General features: G+C 41.9%; 1 protein-coding gene across 3 annotated transcripts in view; it reads right to left on the reverse strand.

Annotated features, from left to right (window-relative positions):
- Positions 1–2,013: 2,013 nt before the first annotated feature.
- The window catches only part of LOC126456995 (solute carrier family 17 member 9), a 105,900-nt gene continuing 82,033 nt past the window's right edge, over positions 2,014–25,880 (reverse strand). For all 3 annotated transcript variants that reach the window (XM_050092961.1, XM_050092959.1, XM_050092960.1), the window contains one exon: positions 2,014–3,610. In XM_050092961.1, coding sequence (XP_049948918.1) covers positions 3,471–3,610 — 140 coding nt within the window. In that variant the 3' untranslated portion in view covers positions 2,014–3,470. The remainder of the gene's footprint in view (positions 3,611–25,880) is intronic.

Raw genomic sequence — 25,880 nt, forward strand, 5'->3', positions numbered from 1 at the left:
TGGTGATGGGGGAGACAGATTAAGAGAGATGTACAGTATGGCAGAGAACAGTCTTCAAGTGGTCATTATTATATGCGTCAGGTGAAATAAAGAGAAAACAGAACCCAAAGATATCAATAAATCATTCTTATTATTACATGTGTTTCAATGGCCTGGCATAAGTCTTTCAAAACAACAGAACTCATGAAACTGATTATGAGACAGAGAAGCAGACAACTGTATTTTCTACGCAATCTACATTAATGACACTAAACATTCTTCTCCCAATTGCTTTGGTTAATAGGGCCCTAAATGATGGACATCTTTAGCTGAAGCAGCACACGTCATTTGTTATAGAGCGTTAATAAGGAGTTTCAGTGGAATCTGTTTACCTCATAACATTTCAAGAGTTAGATTAAAAGAGACTTATTTTCTGACAAAGCCTTAAATATTTTATATTTTTAACATAATAATTACTAACTAATAACACTTTATAAGTGAACAATAAGCATGACCCACATTCTTCACATGGTAAACAAACTGACCAACAACAATCGTTATGAAAATGAATCAGATAAAGTTTTTTTGTTCACATTATAACTATTATAGACAATTTCAGTTCATCCTCAAGATGAACAATAATACTTACATAAAATAAAATAAAATAACGTTTTAATAGGTATTATTTTTGTTATATGTAATTCATTTGGAATGTTACATTTTATCACAGACATGTAAGCTCTGTTGTGGAAATATCACAGCATTCATGCTTTCCTTCTGCATATCATGCGGTTATTGAAGAGTATATCTTCTGATGTTCCATATTGGTAAGAATATTAAAAAATGTAAAATACTCTCATGTAGGAACAAATAATAATTTGAATACAACAAAAAGGTGCTATAAAAGTTACTCCTTTAACCGTATAAATTGAATTCAATCATGGAGTGCTCCCCCCCCCTCCCCCCCCCTAAAAAAAAAAAAACACCACCATATCTCTAACAATAAAAATCATAGCGTGTAGAGAACAAAACTACAGATTAGATTATAATTTCTTGTGAATGGAAGTTGCTGAGAGAAACATGCGTAAATAGAAAGTGATTTTTTAAATATATTTGAGAAACAGAAATTGACAGCTAATACATTTAAATAAGGGTACTATAACTGAGGGGAAAAAATGACTCTTCCGTTAGAGAGGTAATTGATGCAATGCTCACAGTAGATATAACACAAATACATACATATAACGATGACCACATTGTTTTGAATTTAATACTGAATTGTCAAAGAAATGACAACAGTCTTGACCAAGGGCAGCCAAAGTGCTATGGTGAGCATGGGTGTCCATGAGGGCCCAAACTGTTTGCCCATGAGTGCTGTCAGCCAGCAGTTCCTCCTCCACCTCTCGGCAAACATCCCTCGTTTGTTATTGGTGCTCACGTTGCAAGGTGAGCCTGTTAATTTGGTGTTATTAGTGTTATCAGTATCGAAGTTTCTTTGGTGTTCGTGGTAGGACAAAATTAATGAGAATAAAATGGCTGATGAGACATTAAGACCCTCAAAATGAAAATCAATTGAATCCTTATACTTCAACCCACATGATAAATTTGTAATCGCTTTGGGTATTGTGGAAAGGAAGGCCAAACTTCTTGACCCAAAACAGGAAAGAGAGAAAGTTCATATGGATATATGTCATATCTTGAAAATGTTACAATTATTTATAAAGCATTACATAATTTTACCCTCGATTTTACTTCTCCCTTTTAACGTGTTTACATGAAGAGAACCGTATCACCCAACATGATGGCGTATTGAGAGTGAGCTATCACATATCTCTTAAAATAACCAAAACAGCATGTCGCTTCAGCAATGGAGAACTTGTTGAACAGTGTTTTGTTACTGCCACAACAATCTTGTGTCCAGAGTCTCTTCCAGTTTTCGGAAGAGTTCCCCTTTCATGGAAACAGTGTGCAGATGCATAAAAGAAATACCAAATTAAGTGGAAATGTGACAAAGATAAGACTACAGATCCCCCCCCCCCCTCTCTCTCTCTCTCTCTCTCTCTCTCTCTCTCTCTCTCTCTCTGTGGTTTTGTATGAAATCACAGATGTAACACATGACACTCAGCTTGCAGTACTTGTACGAGGTGTTGACACTGAGTTCAACTTGATGAGGGAACTCCTTGATTTAGTGCCAATGCATGATACAACCAAGGGTGATGACATACTTTTTTACTTAGGAAACCTTGATGACAAATAGGACTCCTGTAGAGGAAATCTTTGTTGATTGCAACAGGTGGAGCTCCTGCAACGAGTGGTCAAAAGTCTGGTGTAGTTGCTTTAATAACAAACTGGTGAAAGAAGTTGGTATCTAGCAGAAAATACCAGCAACAATACAAAGCATCCCAACTCACGCTGATCTGCTGGCAAAATGTGCCGAAATAAGTCATGTCATGGACATTGTTGTACAAACAGTTGATAAATTGAAATAGCATGGTTTAGGGCATCAGCAGTTTTAAATCCTTCCTGGCAGAGCTGGGGTCTGATTATGGCGATGTGCCATATTTTTGTAAAGTAGGCTAGTGGTGTCAATGTTGTTTTTGAACATTTTCTTCCTTTTTTCCCCTCCCAACTAGCATGAAAACATCCAAAGTCTTAAGAGACAAAAATGCCTGCACACTTGCATAAATTCATTTGCTTTTCTCTGTGACAGAATTGTTACAAAGTAACTATTATTACTTTTTCATTCCATGGCACTTTTCTATAACAGAAGATTGGTTTTTAAGGCAACACTTCTGAAAGTACTATGTACATGTTATATTGGCTTGTAAGTATTCATTACATTGTCATACTGTGATAATTATGACAATGCAAAGAATAGTAATGTCAATACAAACTCGAGCTGTCAATTGTGTATTATTGGCAGTCCTGTTCATGAGTAAGAGATCTTTGCACATGCATCATGCCCACAAGACAAAAGGTGATACAAAAGCCCGCGGGCAGCTCACGTCCTCAGCTCTGGTCTAGACAGTAGGCCCATTTGAAATTTTTGTCTGTCAGCAACTGAAGTTTGAGAGATTGAGTACCATGATTACTTTCTGGCAGTCTGAAGCCAAGCACACAATCATAAATCTACATACAGTACTTGGGAGCACCAGAAAATGTAGACAAGTAGGCATTGACTTCCTTAGGTCCTTCTCTCATCTGTTGACACCCAAACTTTAAGAGTTCAGTCTCTGAGCCTACCTAACAATTATAGTACCATTTAAGTCTTAGTGAATACTTATAGTCTGATTTGCTTGTCCAATTAACTTTCCATTTATAATCTGCATGCCAGTCATACACTTCCTGAAGTGGAGAAGTCTGTGAAACCCATTCAACTGACATAAAATTTGAATGAATGGCACAGAGACTGGACCATGAGTTCTATTTCTTCTGGTTTGTATTAGTGTTACAATATTGAATACTTTGTTCATTAAAAGCTTCTGGCAACATCACACAATGGAATCTCCACTTCCAAATATTACGTACATAACACAACCAATTAAATTTATTGCAGCAGTTGTCTGGAACACCGCTTCCCAACTCTTTGTTGTCTCCAGCACATACCCAGCTAGGTATACTCCTAAGAAACCTAAACAGGGACAAAAATGATCTGTAATATTATAACTGTTGTACTTCTGTTAGTTAAACATAGTGTAAAGCTAACAAAACAACCAAAAGTGAGGAAAGGCACCCCTCACCCATAGCTAATTAATATTATGCATAGAAACATGCAACAGCACAGAGAGATCACCGGCTTTCAACCTACTGCTCTTTTTCTGGTTTAAGTATACACTGTCAAACACACAGTCACACAAAGTATGGATATCTGCTTGTGTTGTATTACGTATGTAAACAAGAAAAAAAAAATAAAAAATAAAAAAAGATGGTGGCTTGGAGGCTGGTAACATATCTGTTCTGTTACATGTTTCTATGTGTGCCAAACATCAAGCAAGCATGTAAGCAATTATCATTTTTATTTTCTTTATTGTCTTCTTTATGAAATTTCTGTTATTGTGATAATGAAACAAAAATACTTGTAACTATGTTTTACTTAAAAAGTATAAATATAATGAATGGCTTCTTTTGAACTTTCATTCTTTCCTTTACTTTAGTGCACAAAGATGTAATTAGTTTTGAAAGATAGTGACCATCATAGTTTTATACACTCCTGGAAATTGAAATAAGAACACCGTGAATTCATTGTCCCAGGAAGGGGAAACTTTATTGACACATTCCTGGGGTCAGATACATCACATGATCACACTGACAGAACCACAGGCACATAGACACAGGCAACAGAGCATGCACAATGTCGGCACTAGTACAGTGTATATCCACCTTTCGCAGCAATGCAGGCTGCTATTGTCCCATGGAGACGATCGTAGAGATGCTGGATGTAGTCCTGTGGAACGGCTTGCCATGCCATTTCCACCTGGCGCCTCAGTTGGACCAGCGTTCGTGCTGGACGTGCAGACCGCGTGAGACGACGCTTCATCCAGTCCCAAACATGCTCAATGGGGGACAGATCCGGAGATCTTGCTGGCCAGGGTAGTTGACTTACACCTTCTAGAGCACGTTGGGTGGCACGGGATACATGCGGACGTGCATTTTACTGTTGGAACAGCAAGTTCCCATGCCGGTCTAGGAATGGTAGAACGATGGGTTCGATGACGGTTTGGATGTACCGTGCACTATTCAGTGTCCCCTCGACGATCACCAGTGGTGTACGGCCAGTGTAGGAGATCGCTCCCCACACCATGATGCCGGGTGTTGGCCCTGTGTGCCTCGGTCGTATGCAGTCCTGATTGTGGCGCTCACCTGCACGGCGCCAAACACGCATACGACCATCATTGGCACCAAGGCAGAAGCGACTCTCATCGCTGAAGACGACACGTCTCCATTCGTCCCTCCATTCACGCCTGTCGCGACACCACTGGAGGCGGGCTGCACGATGTTGGGGCGTGAGCGGAAGACGGCCTAACGGTGTGCGGGACCGTAGCCCAGCTTCATGGAGACGGTTGCGAATGGTCCTCGCCGATACCCCAGGAGCAACAGTGTCCCTAATTTGCTGGGAAGTGGCGGTGCGGTCCCCTACGGCACTGCGTAGGATTCTACGGTCTTGGCGTGCATCCGTGCGTCGCTGCGGTCCGGTCCCAGGTCGACGGGCACGTGCACCTTCCGCCGACCACTGGCGACAACATCGATGTACTGTGGAGACCTCACGCCCCACGTGTTGAGCAATTCGGCGGTACGTCCACCCGGCCTCCCGCATGCCCACTATACGCCCTCGCTCAAAGTCCGTCAACTGCACATACGGTTCACGTCCACGCTGTCGCGGCATGCTACCAGTGTTAAAGACTGCGATGGAGCTCCGTATGCCACGGCAAACTGGCTGACACTGACGGCGGCGGTGCACAAACGCTGCGCAGCTAGCGCCATTCGACGGCCAACACCGCGGTTCCTGGTGTGTCCGCTGTGCCGTGCGTGTGATCATTGCTTGTACAGCCCTCTCGCAGTGTCCGGAGCAAGTATGGTGGGTCTGACACACCGGTGTCAATGTGTTCTTTTTTCCATTTCCAGGAGTGTATGTGCTTGTAGACATTTCATCTGTGTGTGAGTTATTTCCTGTCCTCGTTCTTCAAATTTTGTTTTCTCCTGATGGAAGTATTTTAGAAAATCCAAAAGTTAAAGATTCAATTGTATTTTTAATTTCTTTCTATGTCTCTTCTGCACCAGTTTTTGACATCTTGTACATAAATTCTCTTCTTCTATCACAAACCCAACATATCCCTCATATGTTGCTTTATGAGGTCCTGATTAATGTTGTGCTGTTTGTGCCTAATGTTAGCTTCTCTACAGACATTTACATTTGATCCATCATTTACATCTCTCAAACTATAGTTATTTAACTTTTTTAACTAGTGCATGTAATTCATTTTTGTGATTGCATGAAGCAGTAGCATGGAGCAGTAAGAGGTGCCCATTATGTGAGACACATACTTACATACACACATATACAGGGTGTTACAAAAAGGTACGGCCAAACTTTCAGGAAACATTCCTCACACACAAAGAAAGAAAATATGTTATGTGGACATGTGTCCGGAAATGCTTACTTTCCATGTTAGAGCTCATTTTATTACTTCTCTTCAAATCACATTAATCATGGAATGGAAACACACAGCAACAGAACGTACCAGCGTGACTTCAAACACTTTGTTACAGGAAATGTTCAAAATATCCTCCGTTAGCGAGGATACATGCATCCACCCTCCGTCGCATGGAATCCCTGATGCTCTGATGCAGCCCTGGAGAATGGCGTATTGTATCACAGCCGTGCACAATATGAGCACAAAGAATCTCTACATTTGGTACCGGGGCTGCATACACAAGAGCTTTCAAATGCCCCCATAAATGAAAGACAAGAGGGTTGAGGTCAGGAGAGCGTGGAGGCCATGGAATTGGTCACCGAATCTGTTGTTGAGAAGCGTATGAACACTTCGACTGAAATGTGCAGGAGCTCCATCGTGCATGAACCACATGTTGTGTCGTACTTGTAAAGACACATGATCTAGCAGCACAGGTAGAGTATCCCGTATGAAATCATGATAACGTGCTCCATTGAGGGTAGGTGGAAGAACATGGGGCCCAATCAAGACATCACCAACAATGCCTGGCCAAACATTCACAGAAAATCTGTGTTGATGATGTGATTGCACAATTGCGTGCGGATTCTCGTCAGCTCACATATGTTTATTGTGAAAATTTACAATTTGATCACACTGGCATGAAGCCTCATCCGTAAAGAGAACATTTGCACTGAAATGAGGATTGACACATTGTTGGATGAACCATTCGCAGAAGTGTACCCGTGGAGGCCAATCAGCTGCTGATAGTGCCTGCACACACTGTATATGGTACGGAAACAACTGGTTCTCCCGTAGCACTCTCCATACAGTGACATGGTCAACGTTACCTGTACAGCAGCAATTTCTCTGACGCTGACATTAGGGCTATCGTCAACTGCACGAAGAATTGCTTCGTCCATTGCAGGTGTCCTCGTCGTTCTAGGTCTTCCCAAGTCGCGAGTCATAGGCTGGAATGTTCCGTGCTCCCTAAGACGCTGATCAATTGCTTCGAACGTCTTCCTGTCGGGACACTTTCATTCTGGAAATCTGTCTCGATACAAACATACCGTGCCATGGCTATTGCCCCTTGCTAATCCATACATCAAATGGGCATCTGCCAACTCCGCATTTGTAAACATTGCACTGACTGCAAAACCACGTTCGTGATGAACACTAACCTGTTGATGCTACGTACTGATGTGCTTGATGCTAGTACTGTAGAGCAATGAGTCGCATGTCAACACAAGCACCGAAGTCAACATTACCTTCCTCAACTGGGCCAACTGGCGGTGAATCGAGGAAGTACAGTACATACTGACGAAACTAAAATGAGCTCTAACATGGAAATTAAGCGTTTCCGGACACATGTCCATCTTTTCTTTATTTGTGTGTGAGGAATGTGTCCTGAAAGTTTGGCCGTACCTTTTTGTAACACCCTGTATACATACATTGTGACTATAGTTATTTAATACTGTGAACAATTTGAGGACAAGATGTTCATCTTATAGCTGGTGAATGTTACTTGTGGCTGGATTAAACATAGAGTGAATTTTAAATGAACATGAAGACATAAGCAAGTGTACAAGATTCAGACACATATGATGATCTTCTGAATTGCTACACCATGTGTATGCATCTGGGAAGAGAGAAGACAGATGAAAACATTAATATGCACGGTTACCATGCAAGAATACTTTTCAGCACCCAGGAATTCAATGCAAACATCTTGGCACAAAGATGTTCACAATTTCAGATCTCACCCTGAGTAAGTAGTGATCTATAGGTTATACAAGGAAAAGAGAACTTCACAGTTGTGACTACAACATTGATTGTGTGTATATACAACTCTGGGAAAAATGTTGCCTCAAGCTTTTCATTTCTTGCTCTAATAAGATTTTATCCTCTAGTACTGTGCTGATGTCAAGGAATCTGCAGTAAACAAATTAATTTCAAAGTATTCTGTACAGCTGTGGACTGTCAACAGCATCTATTCACTCAGACATGCATGTAAGTACTATGCAAGATAATTTAAATTGCTAACCCAAGAAGTTCTTATATGGTATGTCTCATAGCCTCTGTTAGCTTTTTTATTTCTTTGTTTAATAATAAGCAGAACTTCTTGGACAACTTTCCTAATAACAAGTGTGGACCTCTTCAAGTATTCCTTTATCAAGTACAACATATAAGTTTTCTCTATATTGCTATTAGAATATTACATCATCATCTCACAATACTGGATTTTTTTTTTTTTTTTTTGCCGCTACTCACTGCTCTGCGTGGAAATAGAAAGTGCTGGAGTATTTAGGATAAACCAGCTACTTTAGATCCTTAGACATGCAGGTTTCTTAGCAAAATCTTATCCTTTGTTGCTGCTACAAGATAGCTTTCTGCCTAATTCTTAGGGAGAAACTTTCAGTATTTTCATGTTTAAATATATTTAGCTATTATTGGCTTTGTTCATGGAGGAACGAGCATGTGTGTTGGGATGTGAAGGTGGTGGGAGGGGGCGGGTGGTAAAAACTGTAGGAGGAGGCAAAAGACAACTTGGGTCTTAATAACCACTTCAGCTGTAATCAGTCTTTTATTATTCGATCACGATCAGTTTTGTGGCACTAAAAGCCACCGCTTCATTTTTTAGTGCCAAAAAACCAGTAGCAATCCAATAATAAAGGATTAAATACAGTTGAAGTGGTTATTAACACCCAAGATGACTACTCATAGCTGTGGTTGTCCTAACTACAGAGTTGTCTGTGGGGAACAAAAGGCTTAACTGCAGTAAGCAGGTTCAAATGGGTCTATGTTGCAGTAGTTATGTAGAGATTAAGAGGTTTACGCATGGTAAATTAGTGTGGGTAGCTGCATCAAATCAAGCTTAAGACTGAAGAAGGAAACAACAACAGTTCACATTAGGACATTCATTACTCCTTATTTCGTTTTAGTGACAGAACGCCATGGATGGTATGTGTTGAAAACACTGCGTATAAAGCTGAGGGACTTTTTCCTCTATTTTAAGAACTTTTCTTTAAGGGAGTTTGTAAGCATGTGGAGCAGTTGAACTAATTCATTAGACATCAAAGTGGAATGCTGCAAAATTCTCGTATTGTATCAAACACAGTGCTTAAATACATTTAGACCCACATAATCTACAGTTAGAAGACTGTAGACATAGAATAAATCAGTAAAAACTAACATCACAATATAAATAGATTTTGACAACAGAAATCCTTGTATTCTTTCCTACAGTGAGGTATAACTAGAGGGATAAATCTCAAGTACAGAATAAATTAAACTATAATTCATATTAAATAGGAAATAGTTCCGAAATGTTAAGGGAGTTTCTAGAATGTTAAGGGAGTGTTTCCTATTTAATAATGTCATCACGTTTTGCCAAGCACTTACAAATAAGAGATAATAAAATTAACTACTTTTCAGAAATTGAGTTCGTTTCAGGTGGTAAATATGCCAAAATGGGTAGAAGGAAATGTATCTTTAAAATAGCTAGACACAAAAAAAAGCCTACTTCTGGGCTGAGGGAGAGGTAGTATGACATTCTCAGATGGCAACCAAATCTAAAATTATAACTGATATCAAGTAAAGTTTACAATTTGAAGATTAAAAGGAGAGAAACTTGAATAAAAACACACATATGAGTAAGACATTAATAATCAGTACAAGCAACATGCAACAGAATAGGAAAAATGAAGACAAACTAGAAAGAGAGGTGTAGGAAGAATAAATAAAAACTAGAAACAAATAAATTAACACTAATGAAAAAAACACGGAGGAGAATTACTTGTGTTGTCATGGAGGAATAAAAATCATGCACGTCACAGAGTACATTCTGAAACAGAACACTGCATATTACTATATCTACAATAGATTCCTTTGGCTGCTTTCACAAATGTTTACTGGCAGCATAATTGTCATCATGCTACCCTAAAAAATTGAACAACAATGCTATCATTTGGCAAACACAAGAAATATGTGAGGCCTAAAATTTTCCAGGGTGATACACAGGAGGTACACTCTCCAGTATACTGCCAGGTTGAAGATGATAGATGCATACAGGGTGAACCTAAAGTCTTTCCCTGGTTACGAAAATTTATTTCTAGGAAATGGCGCAAGATACAGCTATATGGTTTGTTGCAAATGGTAACTTAACTCAGTTTTTTATGGATACACTTCCATACATGCTCTCTTTGTTGCCCGAAAAGCACCTAGATGATACTTAATTTCTGACCATGTCTTTGCCAATATCTCTTCCGTTGCAACCTGTATAGAATTTTGTATTGATAAGAGACTGCATATCAAGAAGTGGCAACATGAACACTTTATCCTTAACATAACCCCATACAAAAGATACAAGATGGGTTATGTATGGTGAGTGTGATGGCCATGATACTGGATCATCCATTGACCCATCTGTCCACAAAAGTTTCATCCTAGAACTAGTGAAAAAGTAACTCCAAAGTGTGGCACTGCACCACCTTTCTGAAACACTACTCATGGATGAAATTCCTGTAACTCATGCTGCAAGAGCACATTTACAAGTGTATCCATAAAATCTTCAAGAATTAATCCACCATTTACAACAAACCATACAGGTATATCTAGTACAGTTCCTCAGAAATAATTTTTTATTGTCTGGGAAAGACTCTATGCTCACTATGTATTTTGGCAACTGATCTAGTCCTCTTCATCATGTGCTGCAAGAGACCCTCTAAGATCTGATTGTTGCACATGATTCCAGTCAGTTTGGTTGGACTGACAACAAAGTATTTAGAGATGGATAGCATGCTCAAATATGACATGAAAAGGAGGAAGGAAATAATCATAGATTTTGAAACAAGTAATTCACACATTTCTCTGAGATGATTTATGGCAAGCATGGACAACCTAAATCTGGATGGCCATACAGGGATCTAAAACCCTACTCTTCCTGATCATGAGTCCAACGTCTTAACTATATTCATTCACAAACTTAACAATATTAGAGACGGAAAGTTGCTGCTTACCATATAGCGGAGATGCCGAGCCGCAGATAGGCACAACAAAAAGATTCTCACAATTATAGCTTTTGGCCATTAAGATCATTGTCAATAATACACACACACACACACACACACACACACAGAGAGAGAGAGAGCGAGAGAGAAAGAGAGAGAGAGAGAGAGAGAGACTGCAATCTCAGGCAACTGAAACCACACTGCAAGCAGTAGCACCAGTGCATGATGGGAGTGGCGACTGGGTGGGGATAGGAGGAGGCTGGGGTGAGGAGGGGGAGGGATAGTATGGTTGGGGGTGGCGGACAGTGATGTGCTGAAATTTAGACATAGGGCTGGGGAGAGGTGGGGGGGGGGGGGGGGGGGGAGGGGAGCAGTGGAAAAGGAGAGAAATAAAAAGACTGGGTGTGGTAGTGAAATGATGACTATGTAGTGCTGGAATGGAAACAGGGAGGGGGCTGGATGGGTGAGGACAGTGACTAATGAAGGTTGAGGCTAGGGGGGTTACAGGAACATAGGATGTATTGCGCCAAAAGCTCCCACCTGCGCAATTTAGGAAAGCTGGTGTTAGTGGGAAGGATCCATATGGCACAGGCTGTGAAGCAGCCGTTGAAATGAAGGATATCGTGTTTGGCAGCGTGTTCAGCAACAGGGTGTTCCACTTGTTTCTTGGCCACAATTTGTCGGTGGCCATTCATGTGGACAGATGGCTTGTTGGTTGTCATGCCTACATAGAATGCAGCACAGTGGTTGCAGCTTAGCTTGTAAATCACATGACTGGTTTCACAAGTAGCCCTGCCTTTGATGGGATAAGTGATGTTAGTGACCTGACTGGAGTAGGTGTTGGTATCAGGATGTATGGGACAGGTCTTACATCTAGGTCTATTACAGGGGTATGAGCCATGAGGTAAGGGATTGGGAGCAGAGGTTGTGTGAGGATGGACGAGTATATAGTGTAGGTTCAGTGGACAGCGGGATACCACTGTAGGAGGGGTAGGAAGGATAGTGGGTTGGACATTTCTTATTTCAGGGCACGACGAGAGGCAATCAAAACCCTGTTGGAGAATGTAATTCAGTTGCTACAGTCCTGGGTGGTACTGAGTTATTAGGGGAATGCTCCCCTCTAGCCAGACAATGGGACTTTGGGAGGTGGTTGGAGACTGGAAAGATAAGGCACCGGAAATTTGTTTTTGTACAAGGTTGGGAGGATAATTACGGTCAGTGAAGGCTTGAGTGAGACCCTCGGTATATTCTGAGATGGACTGCTCGTCACTGCAGATGTGATGACCATGGGTGGCTAGGCTGAATGGAAGGGTCTTCTTGGTATGGAATGGGTGGCAGCTGTCAAAGTGGAGGTACTGCTGGTGGTTAGTAGGTTTTATATGGACGAAGGTACTGATGTAGCCATCTTTGAGGTGGAGGTCAATGTTGTGTCTAGGCAAGACAGCCTAGACACAATGCGAGGAAGCCGAAAGGCACGCGCTAAGCTTAAGCAGGATGGCGTGAGGTCTGAAACAGGATACGTAATGAATGCTATAAAGAAAAGTACGTAGCTGCTGGAATACTTAACTTTAATCCATCCTTGTGGTACATCGCTACTGACGATATAAGTGAGACTCCATAGATACATGCAATGTTACTAATGGCGCCTTGCTAGGTCGTAGCCATTGACTTAGCTGAAGGCTATTCTAACTATCTGCTCTGCAAATGAGCGAGGCTTCGTCAGTGTGCATCGCTAGCTACGTCGTCCGTACAACTGGGGCGAGTGCTAGTACGTCTCTCTAGACCTGCCGTGTGGTGGCGCTCGGTCTGCTATCACTGAAAGTGGCGACACGCGGGTCCGACATGTACTAATGGACTGCGGCCGATTTAAAGCTACCACCTAGCAAGTGTGGTGTCTGGCGGTGACACCACAGTCAACATCTAGGAAGGTGTCTTGTTGGGTTGAGTAGGACCAAGTGAAGCAAATGGGGGAGAAGTTGTTGAGGTTCTGGAGGAATGTGGACAGGGTTTCCTCACCTTCGATCCAGATAGCAAAGATGTCATCAATGAGTCTCAACCAGGTGAGGGGTTTAGGATTCTGGGTTTTTAGGAGAGACTCCTCTAGATAGCCAATGAATTGGTTGGCATACGATGGTGCCATGTGGGTGCCTATGGCCATACCCCGGATTTGTTTGTAGGTAACACCTTCAAAGGCAAAGTAATGGTGGGTGAGGATATCGTTGGTCATGATGACTAGGAAGGAGGTTGTTGATTTGGAATCCATAGGGCACTGGGAAAGGTAGTGTTCAATAACAGTAAGGCCATGGGCATTAGGAATGTTAGTGTACAGGGAGGCGGCATCAACAGTGACGAGCAGAGTGCCATGTGGTAAAGGGACAGGAACTGTGGAGAGTCGGTGGAGGAAACGGTTGGTATCTTTTATATAGGAGGGTAGGTTCCGGGTAATAGGTTGAAGGTGTTGGTCTATGAGAGCAGAGATTCTCTCAGTGGGGGTACAGTAACTGGCCACAAATTCATTCACAAATTGTGTTCTGTAAATCCAGTAACGAAGGCGAGTCTCTATGGAACTATGATGTATTAGTCTCGTAACATACATCACCAAAATCAATCCAGTACACGAGACATGTCAAACATTGTAGTAAAACTTCACTACAAACAGATAACCAACGCCAATAACCACTTCATCCTACAGTTTTGACATAGAAAAAAAATCTAATACTAAGTGAAATCTAGTTCACATAATCAGTTTATCCTTCATGAGTTCCTCTACCAAATAGTAACATTTCTCGCACAAAAGCTTCTGCAGCTTTATTTTTTAGATGATCTGGTTTCATATTACATATGTTTTTGCCAATTAATTTATCATATATTTTCTTCACCATACACAATGGAGTCTGTGCATATAATTTCAGCTGGTGCAAGGGAATCATAAAATTCTCTGGTTTTGTCACATTGGGGGCATGGCTAAAATGATTCTCCTCAAATAATTTTTGTCTGCTGTCTAAGAAAATTATATTTTTGTAAATTTATAGGGAAGAAACAGAATTTGTAGTTTTTGAAATAATGGATGAAAGGTTCTTTTTGCCGTGCAGTACACATGTATTCAACAATTTTCTACTGCAGCTTCAATATCTGTGATATGTTACTTGAACTGTCCCAGAAAACCATACAGGGTGTGTAAATAAAGTTCAAGACTGATTTTTTCCTGAATAGTGCTGCGCGCACAGACCGGTCTCACCACCTGCGTCACGTGGGGGATGGGGATGTGCTGGCTAAGTGAGCTAAGTATTGGCATTTGCCAGTGAAATGCTCGAGTGAAAACGTCGCAGGTGGAGGGAGTGACTGTTTCAAAATGTCACTGAGAAATTGGAGCATACAAAATGCAGTGTCTCTTGGAGCAGTGGTATCTGATCAAATATTGTGTAAAACTGAACAAGACCAGTATGGAAATGTTCGAAATGATTCAAGAGGCCTATAAACAATACGCCATGTCATGTACCATGGTTTTCATGTGGCACAAGAGGTTCAAAGATGGCCGCGAATATTTGGAGGAAGACCTTCAACGAGCAGAACTGAAGAAAATCTGGCCAAAGCGTGTCAAGTTTTAAACAGAGACCAACGTCTCTGCATCAGAATGATTGCAGATGAAGTGGGTTTGAATCACCAAACTGTGTTTCATGGAAGATCTAATGATGTGAAAAGTGTGCGTGAAACTTGTCCCTAAAGTGCTCTCCAATGAAAAGAAGGAGCAGCACCTGGCTGTTTCGCGGGAAATGCTTGAATGTTTACAAACCAAACCTGGTGATGAGACCTGGGTCTTCAAACATGATCCAGAGCTGAAGAGGCAAAGCTCGGAGTGGCACACCTCCACATCATCAAAGCCAAAGAAAGCCTGCATGAGCAAGTCACATGTGAAAAGCATGAACATTGCTTTCTTTGACATAAAAGGAATGATCCACAAAGAGTTTGTGCCTGCTGGGCACACTGTCAATGGTCAGTATTATACTGGAGTGGTCCGCTGTTTGAGGGATCGAGTCTGCCGAGTCCGCTCAGAGAAGAAAGACGACTGGATTCTCCACCATGGCAATGTGACCGTTCACACCTGCCCCACCATCACTGAAGTTTCAACCCAGTTCAACATGGCAATGCTGCTGCAGCCTCCCTATAGCCCTGACCTCACCCCAGTGACTTCTTTTTGCTCCCCTGGATGAAGAGAGACCTGAAAGGGAAGTGGTATGATAGTGTCACAGTGGTCCAAAAGGCTTTGACAAGGGTTTTGAACAGCATTCTGTTTAAGGAGTTCCAGGGAGCTTACCAGCACTGGAAATCTCATTGGCAGTGGTGTGTGGCTTCTCAAGGCATCTATTTTGAAGAATTTTAGTCTGATATATGAAAGTGTTCAATGAATTTTGTGTTTTGAGAGCAGCCTTTAAACTTTATTTACACACCTGTACCACACCTAATGACAGTTTCAAAATAAGTAAGATACACTATTTTTTATGTATTCCTGTCAGTAGCATTTGCCAGTATTTGCATTGCAGATGCAAAACTATTTTATTTATTTGATAAGAATTTAACATGTTTATTCCATCCTAAGTTCTTTTACACTTTTAACACAAGAAATTTAACTGTATCAAGTTCTTCTGTAAGTTGATTAGTATACTATACTTTAAGCTCTTCACATTTTGAATGTTTGGTTTTGAAGTGTGCCATACAGGATTTTGCAGTGTTCATGTTCAACCCATTTAACTGGAATTAGTTTTCTATAGGGTATTGAGTGTGCTCACAACACGGTCAGGATTTTTTCTGCACTATCAGCTTCTATTAAAACAGAATTATCATCTGCAAATGGAACTGATACGAAATTTACATTTATGGGTGAAATATTTACATTGAATAGGAAAGGCATTGGCCTTAGAATGGAGCCTTGAGTCTCTCATTGTGATACTGTACTCCATTTAGAATAATAATTCACTGCATTTGGAATGACAGTTGCTCTTGGTTTTTTTGTTCTGCAGGAATGATGTAAAACACTGCTGAACACAGCCCTTAATCTTCCATATTTATCTAATTTGTAGATCAGCGAGTCATGGTTTACTGAATCAAAGGCTTTTAGAAGATCACAGAAGACACCTGCAACTTTACACCTCTGATCTAATGCTTTGCTTATCTTTTCAATAAAGTTGTTCACAGTATCCAGAGTGTTTTTCCCCTGCTGGAATCCAGATTGATTACTTAGAATATCATCATTTTTCACAATAAAATTTTGAATTTGCATTGAAGGTACTTTCTCCATTCTGGCAGGACTGTTAGGATAGAAATACGATGACATTTTCCCTCAACCCTTTCGTGAACAGAGATCTAAATTCTGCATACCTCAACATATCAGGAACACATCCCTGTTCAAAAGATGACCTGATTATTTGAGTTAATGGAGGTGCGACTATGTGATATAATGTTTTAATCATTTTATTGGCTATCCCATCCTGCCCAATCAATATGTCAGAGGCATACTTGGAACTACCTTTACATCCATACCCCAAACAGATGATATTTCTGAACACCCCATTTGGTGTCTACTAATACCAATGCCTACATTTTGAATTTTCTAGTGCACTTGCCTTTTTGCAAAGATACTTGGATCATCTCTAATAACCTAGATGTTGATGGGACATTAAACCCTAATCTTCCTTCCTTTCTTTTCGGGAACAACTGATCTGAGATATTTTGTCATGTCACCACTTCCTCAACAATATAATCATCATGGGGTCTGAGATCTGTGAGCATCTTGGAGACTTGCACTCACTTTTTTCTGCCTAACGAAGTGCTGTCCTAAAGTGTAATTTTTTTCAATATTCGGTCAAGTACCTGGGATTCATTACAAACAAAAATGTGATAGCTCTTACCAAACACAATGTACAAATCACTGACGGTACATCCCCATCCCAGAACATAACAATAACTACAATTTATCATGAGCAAGGTGGACCAATATGGAAAATTAGCACGGATTGCACAACCCTTCAGTGTCCTCCAAAACAAGGGGGTCCAAACCTGTCTGCCAATCACATGTGACAATATGTTTTTTCGCTCGTCAATGGACCACCACAAAGGACACCTCGTTTGGTGCTGTGTTGACACATGAAACCCTCAATTCTTGCCGCAGATGCTTTCCAGCATGGTACCTGTATCATCCTTTAACACCAGGAAGCAGAAGGGCCAGAACAGCTGATAGCTTTCATTTGCAAAACAATAAATAAGACCCAACAAAAATTTGCTAAAATTTAAAATTAGGCTCTCACAATTATGTTCTCAGTATACAAATTTCACACATATCTCTATGATGTTAAACTCCATTGAATGACCAATCACAAATCTTTGCTCACTTTATTAGGCTCTTGCTTATTGTTGCTCAGTGAAACTGTACATTCCTTACAGTGTTGGGCCTTCTTTTTATCTACACATTAGTATTCCATCACATACAAAGTAAGCAACCAGCATGTGAATGCAGACATTTTTTCCCAACTCCTGGCTGGTGTCAATGCAGAATTTGACCAACAGGAGTTTGTGTGCTTCCATATCGATTCAGAGGTTCTATTCACTTTAAATGACTTTCTAGTCATGGCATCAATCATTGCACCAGAACCACATACAGATGCTGCTTCACATGATCATTTGAGTGTCATAAAGATGAAGCCCTTAGCCTGCCACTGTGCTGACTGACCAACTATTGACAAACACATCAAGGCACTTGCCTGCTCACATCCTGACAGCACTCTCCTGCATGCATCACCTCCAACACATTTTTCATCCTGGTCCCAGCCTGCTGCTCCTTATGACCAGTTTCAAATAGACTTTGCAGGCCTTTTCTCAACTCAATGTGGCTAATTGTCAAGGACCCTTTCACAGAGTTCCCACATGTCACCAGCTTGTATTCCATGATGACATAGGTGATGATTAAAGCACTCATGCAGGTGTTCACAATCAAAGGCCTCCCATGAGCTCTGGTAACTGCTAACAGCCTCAAGCTCACCTCCAAACCCTTTGTGGAGTTTTTCACTTGAGATGGCATACAGCATATCTTCACTGCTCCTTAGAGGCAAGCTTACAGGTGACATCCAGGATGTCTCCCCACTACCACCATAAGTGTCCAGAGGCATTACAACTTAGACACTGAAAGACTCCACTGGTGGTACCATCAAAACCAGTTGCGGAGCCAACTTTTATCCATGCCGACCATCCCTTATGACTAATAGTCAAGACTACGTATGTGACAGCCACTGCCTCATCCTTTCTCCCCTGCTGCCATTATAGCAGCAGCAGTAGCCACAGCATAATCATCAGCAGCTGCTGCTGCTTCTTTGGAGGGGCAACTGCTCCCACCAACATCACTCTACAGTGACCATAAAGTGGTTTCCCACTTCTCCTCTAACTCAGCTAGTCCTGATATCTCCCAACTGCACCCCCACAGATCCCAGTGTCAAATGTGAACTGATGCAGTGCAATCACACAGACACATCTCATTCTACTCTCCTCACCCAACTGCCCATACAGGACACTGAGATGTAAAGCCCCAGGAGGTGACACCCCTTCATCCTCACTGGAGCCAGCACAAGCTGAGTCAATTTTAATCCTATGTGCCATCCCAGAAGAGGGATGTTGTAGCCAGCTACTTTGATGGTAAGACTATTTACTTGCTTCCATAACTGAAGGTGTCACATATGTGTAGTAGACAGTTACCACACCATAACAGTTTGGACACAAGCTCTTCCACCGTGGCATATAACATCATGTAGTGTGTTGTCGTGTGATGTTGTGACCTTCAGAATGCGATAAAGTTACACTGTAGTCACTTTTTTTTAAAAAGTGTGACCAATATTTTTTCAACCAGCACTGCTTTGAAGACACTTGAATCTTTGTGGTAACTGCTAGCTTAATTGTTTATTTGACAGTCACAAAGCAGTTCTGATCATTAATATTCTGCATTTTCCTGGACTTTCCCACATTGCTTATAAGAAAAAAACATCTGTACAGTCTGATGGCCAACTTAGCAGTAACTTATTTGACCTCAACTTGGTTATTTTTTCCTCCCTATGAGCTATAATTATGTTACACAAATATTTCTTGCCAAGGCCATTAAGTGAAGTCCACAGCGTGTATGGAATCTTCTTACATTTTTATTTGTCTATAACACTAATATTTTTGACCTGTAGCAGATTTTTCAGAAACAAATATTTGAGCTCTCCTATTCTTGATGTACACGAGATACCTTAATCAGGTCATAACTAAGTGGTATGTTGATAAACATTATGTTCATATATGCACATAATTTCAGTTCAACAGATGCCTTTTCCATCACTTTTGTAGCCATCATTTGAACTACCAATTAGAACTAAAACATTACAATTATTTAATGGTTTCAGTTTGTTTGTATTCTGGTTTCCTTATGACATTGGGTTGACATTGCTACATATAATAATAATAATTTTATAATAATGATAATACCATGGGAAAAGTGAAAATCAACTTATAGACCTCAATGCTGTGTCAACTGACTGAACATCTTCTGCAGTGACATGTACAAATTGAGCACATATCCATTTTATTGCCATGGCTATTTGGAATCAGAGCCCACAGAAAAGCCATTTCAGTACGGAAAATGTTGTAGTAACGTTAAAACTATATAGTTTCAATGCTTTCAACATTGCTCTTGGATCATATAGTGATACTGTTATCACTAATGAAATTTTGAAGACAGGGAACAATTTTTGGAAAATCTTTTTTTCCCTTCATCCTCTGTATGCAAAGTTTTCAGTCACTCTGATGAAAAGCCAATGTATGTGGAAAAAACAAATACAGTAGTCATGGATGATGTGATGCTACTCACCACATGGAGGAGGCACTGAGTGGCATACAGGCAACACACACACACACACACACACACACACACACACACACACACCACACACACACAGCTGTTGCCATCTCCAGGTTGCCTGACTGAAGCGATCATCGATCTCAGATGGGATGAGTAGTAAAGGTACATGAGAAACAAGGGGGAGGTAAAGGGATGAATAGCACGCACTGTTGTACTCCATCCCAAATTTTCCATTGTTTAATCAATGGATTGCTACAATCATAATGTGTGTATATAAGCTACCATAATTTTCACTATTTTAACTAAAATTTTGGTAAAATAATATTACAGAGATAATGAAATACACTCTGTTCTCTCCAATAATGAATTCTGTGATCCTTATTTAAACTATCAAAAACAGAAATGAAGAGCTGAAACAAAATAAATATTTGGGTAACCATTTCATGGCCATGAACACTACAAACATGAAACACTATTGAGTCTCACAAGAGAGAAATGTTGAGAAGTAAAGTCTGGAGATTTGTATGTATAACAACTACTTAAAGTATGTAATGCTATTGCCATATTACCTCTGAAGGCGGTTGCTGAGTGATGTGCACTGAACATTTCAGTTAAGAATGAATCAAATTAGCATACAAACAATTATGGAAAGATAACAATGTTATGAAAAGGGTAGTTACTACTCACTATATCTTCATCAGAATAGACAACACACACATGCAAAGCATGCAGCACACATGCACGCACATTTGTTAGTCTCTGTCCTTACCAACCTATCCCCTTCCCTGTTTCCATTCCACCACTAAACAACCCACTGATTACTTCTCTTTTTTCTGCTGCCCGCAACCCACCCACCCCCCCCTCCCCTGCCCTCTGTCTAACCTCCCGGGTTCACCTAGCTGCTCTACCCTCTCCCCACCTCATCCCTGTATGCTCCCAAAAGCAGCATTTTACTGTCCCCTACCCCTACCCTGCCCCAGCCTTCTCCTTACCCCACTACCCAGTTGCTTCTCCCATCAGTGTGCTGCTGCTCGTAATCTGGCCCTTGCAGCCAGAGACTGTGGTTTTTGTGTGTGTGTGTGTGTGTGTGTGTGTGTGTGTGTGTGTGTGTGTGAGTTGTGTTCACACATGCATGTGTGTTTTGTCTATTCTGATGAAGGCTCGTTTGACTGAAAGCTTTGTTGGACAATCTTTTTGTTGTGCCTATCTGCGACTCAGCACCTGTGCCACATGATTAGTAGCAATTATCCTTTTCATAATATTGTTATTATTCCATCCTGGATTTTCCATTGTTAGATTTTTGTCTGATGGCTTTTCTTCCATCCTGTAACCCAGTGCTGTTTTCCTTTGTTGCTATTTTCTAATGCATTACTGTATCCAACGTCTGTCCTCCTTTCTCTTCTTCCCTGTGTTTCATTTGTTTCCTTCCAAATTGCAGTGCACATTCTACATACAAGCCACACTGTATCAACCATCTTGGCTGCACACAGGACCCCACCAACTGTTGCTGACCTCCAAATTGATCACTCTATCTTTGTGACTCCCGCAGATTCTTGCATGCCATTTTCTGTACCTTCCTGTGCCACATGAACTTGTATCCCACCCTCCCCTCCCCACCCCCAACTTCTCTCCTCTACATTCCAGCTGGCACATTCTAACTTCACGAAATCTAGTCACATCTGCCACCCCCTTCTTCACACTTATACACCCACGGAACTGCAACCCACATTACTATCTTTTTATTTATTTTTTCTATGGTCTCACTGTGTTTTCACGCCAATTTCAGTTGGTTTTCACCTTTCATTATCAGCCTACTCACTCAGATTTCACCTTGTGTCCCCTTACTTTATCTTTTTCATGGTTTTTTCCCCACGTGTTTGGGTGCATTTTTGCGAATTTTGTCGGATGTACTGTTACGCATTTTTATCCTCCACCATGGATCCTTGCTTCTTACGTATGTGTCAATACAGAAAAGTTTCCTTATACCTAGTCCGAACCCAGTTCCGCATTCTGTTCCTGCATTGCTGCTTGGCTCAAGGATTCCCTCCAAATGGCGTTACTACCAAATCACCCATCTACAGCTACCACTTCCACAATGACCTGTTTCTGTTCAAATTCCATCAATCCATAACCCTCACCAGCAGAGTTCTGCAAAACCATATCAGTCAGGCCCAAATCTCCTCTCCATCTGTAAAATTCTCCTGCTACGTAATCTGAAATTCCTGGATCCCATATCGCACACTGAAACTCTTGCCCTCCAGGACCTAGGGCAACATGCACAATGCCACCTCAAAAAAATCTCCACCCTGTTCATTTCCCATTCCCACCTTGGACTACCACTATCCACCACATCAACAACAACCTCCAAACCTCCCCCACATCCCCTCACAGCTGACAAACCCTGGATAACAGACCTACTACATTTACCCCACCTTCAAAAACTACTTCCCACCAACCAAATAGACCCAAAACACAGTTATGAACCTTTTGTCCAAAATTCTTAGCCTCACAAAAATAACACCCCTTTCCAAAGGCCTCACCTTTTGCCCCAACATTGCAGGACTTGTTAAAGACCTTCTCTCCTTCTACCAGTCTCTACAGTGGAAACGCTTTTTGGCATCAACTTTACCAATCAGACTCAACTAGTGACCAATGTTGAATCCTGCCTGACTCAGTTCACTCTTCCAACCAATCACAATCCACCCCCAATGCCCCCAAATCACCCCATTAACTTTCTAGAATTTAACCTCAGACATTTCATACCATCATTCCCCAAATTCCTCAACATGCAAATTAACCTTACATCTGCAAAAAAAAACTGCAATCCACCACTTAAAAATTGATCCTGACCTTATAATCCTACCTGCTAACAAAGGCTCCACCACTGTTGTTTTTAACCACAAGGATTACCTGGTAGAAGGACTCCGCCAGCTGTCAGATTCATCCACCTACAAACCCTGCCACAGTGATCCTAGTCCAGAAATCCAGCAGTATCTCTGTCTTTCCTCAAGTCCTTAGTCCCATTCCAGAATCTCTCCCCAGATTCAGTCTCTCTCCTGACCCCTACCACTTCCTACACTCCTACCTTCTACATACTTCTTAAAGTCCATAAACCCAACCACCTAGGATGCCCCATTGTGGCTGGTTACTGTGCTCCCACTGAGAGAACATCTTCTCTCATAGATCAACACTTTCAGCCTGTTACCCACAACCTGACTCTCCACAGTTCCTGTACCTTCACTGCATGGTGCCCTGCTCCTCACTATTGATGCAACCTCCCTTTACACTAACATCCCTAATGCTCATGGTCTTGCTGCTATTGAACACTACCTTTCCGAACACCCGATGGATTCCAAACCTACAACTTTATTCCTAGTTGCCATGACCAACTATATCGTCACCCACAATTACTTCTACTTTGAAGCCATCACCTATAAATAAATCTGAGGTAGGGTTATGGGCATCCCCAAGGCACTATCCCATGCCAACCTACCAAGGGGCATCAAGAGGAATCCTTTCTAACTACCCAGAATCCCAAACCCCTCACCTGGTTCAGATTCACTGATGACATCTTCATGATCTGGATCCAGGGTGAGGGCACTCTATCCACATTCCTCCAGAACCTCAACACCTTCTTCCTCATTTGCTGCCCGCATCTCGTGGTCGTGTGGTAGCGTTCTCGCTTCCCACGCCCGGGTTCCCGGGTTCGATTCCCGGCGGAGTCAGGGATTTTCTCTGCCTCGTGATGGCTGGGTGTCGTGTGCTGTCCTTAGGTTAGTTAGGTTTAAGTAGTTCTAAGTTCTAGGGGACTGATGACCATAGATGTTAAGTCCCATAGTGCTCAGAGCCATTTGAACCATTTGAACCTCATTTGCTTCGCCTGGTCCTCTACAATCCAACAAGTCACCTTCCTCAATGCTGATCTCCACGTCAAAGATGCCTACATCAGTATCTCCGTCCATGTCGAACCAACCAACCACCAGCAATACCTCCAATTCACCAGCTACCACCCATTCCATACCAACAAGTCCCACCCATATAGCCAAGCCAACTGCAGCGATCACATCTATACCGATGAGCAACCCCTCTCGAAATACATCAAGGGTCTTACTGATGCCTTCACAGACTGTAATTACCCTCCCAACCTTTTACAAAAACAGAAAACAGATCTCCCATGCCTTATCTCTCCAGTCACCCATGACTTCCCAAACACCCTGTGCCACCCCCACCCCCCCCCCCCCACACACACCCCTCCTCCCATCCGGCCACAGAGGAGCATTCCCACGTGACTCAGTACCATCCAGGACTGGAGCAACTGAATCACATTCTCCACAAAGCTTTCGACTACCTCTAGTCTTGGCCTGAAATGACAAATGTGCTATGCATTATCCTTCTCACCCCTCCCATAGCAGAATTCCACCACCCACCAAACCTACACTATGTCCTTGTGCACTGGCTGGGCTACATGTGAAATCAGTCGTGTGCTCTACAAGCTAAGCTGCAACCATGTTTCTGCATTCTATGTGGGCATGACAACCAACAAGCTGACTGTCCACATGAATGGCCATGGACAAACTGTGCCCAAGACACAACTGGACCACCCTGTTGCTGAACACCCTGCCCAACACAACATTCTTCATTTTAATGACTGCTTCATAGTTTGTGCCATTTGGATTCTTCCCACCAACACCAGCTTTTCTGGACTGCGCAGATAGGAACTCCCCTTACAATCCCATAACCCTCCTTGCCTCAATGTTTGTTTGTCATTGTCCTTACCCGCCTATTCCCATTCCAGCACTACACTACACTACACTGTTCCACCAACGCACATGCCCACGATTTGTTTCCTTCTCTCCTTTTCTGCTCTCCCCCCCTCCCCGCCCTCAATCTAACTACCTGACTCCACCTATCCACTCTACCATCTCTCTACCTCCTTCCTGTATGCTCCTACAAGCAGCACTTTGCCGCCCCCCCCCACCCCTATCTTGCTATCCCTCCCTCCCTCCCACTCCCCACCCCAGCCTCCTCCTTACCCCCCACCACCTAGTTGTTTCTCCCATCACGCACTGCTGCTTGTAATCGGGCCCTGGCAGCTGGAGATTATGGTCATGTGTGTGTGTGTGTGTGTGTGTGTGTGTGTGTGTGTGTGTGTGTGCGCGCGCGTGCGTGCGCTTTGTCCGACAGTTTTTTGTTATGTCTATATGCGACTCAGCATCTCCGCTGTATGGTAAGTAGCAACTATCCTTTCCATAATATTATTATTATTATTCCATCCTGGATTTTCCATTGTTCTATTATGAAAAGTATAGATTGCTACTATAGAGGCTTATCTCACTAGGGGTAAGATAGATACTGCCTACAGGAAAATTAAAGAGACCTTTGGAGGTAAGAGAACCACTTGTATGAACATCAAGAGCTCATATGGAAACCCAGTTCTAAGCAAAAAGGGAAAGCAGAAAGGTGGAAGGAGTATATAGAGGGTCTATACAAGGGCGATGTACTTGAGGACAATATTATGGAAATGGAAGAGGATGTAGATGAAGATGAAATGGGAGATACGATATTGCGTGAAGAGTTTGACAGAGCACTGAAAGACCTGAGTCGGAACAAGGCCCCCGGAGTAGACAACATTCCATTGGAACTACTGACGGCCTTGGGAGAGCCAGTCCTGTCAAAACTCTACCATCTGGTGAGCAAGATGTATGAAACAGGCGAAATACCCTCAGACTTCAAGAAGAATATAATAATTCCAATTTCAAAGAAAGCAGGTGTTGACATGTGAAAATTACCGAACAATCAGTTTAATAAGCCACAGCTGCAAAATACTAACACGAATTCTTTACAAAC

Source organism: Schistocerca serialis, chromosome 2 (genome assembly GCF_023864345.2).
Source record: "Schistocerca serialis cubense isolate TAMUIC-IGC-003099 chromosome 2, iqSchSeri2.2, whole genome shotgun sequence".
Taxonomy (NCBI): Eukaryota; Metazoa; Arthropoda; class Insecta; order Orthoptera; family Acrididae; genus Schistocerca; species Schistocerca serialis.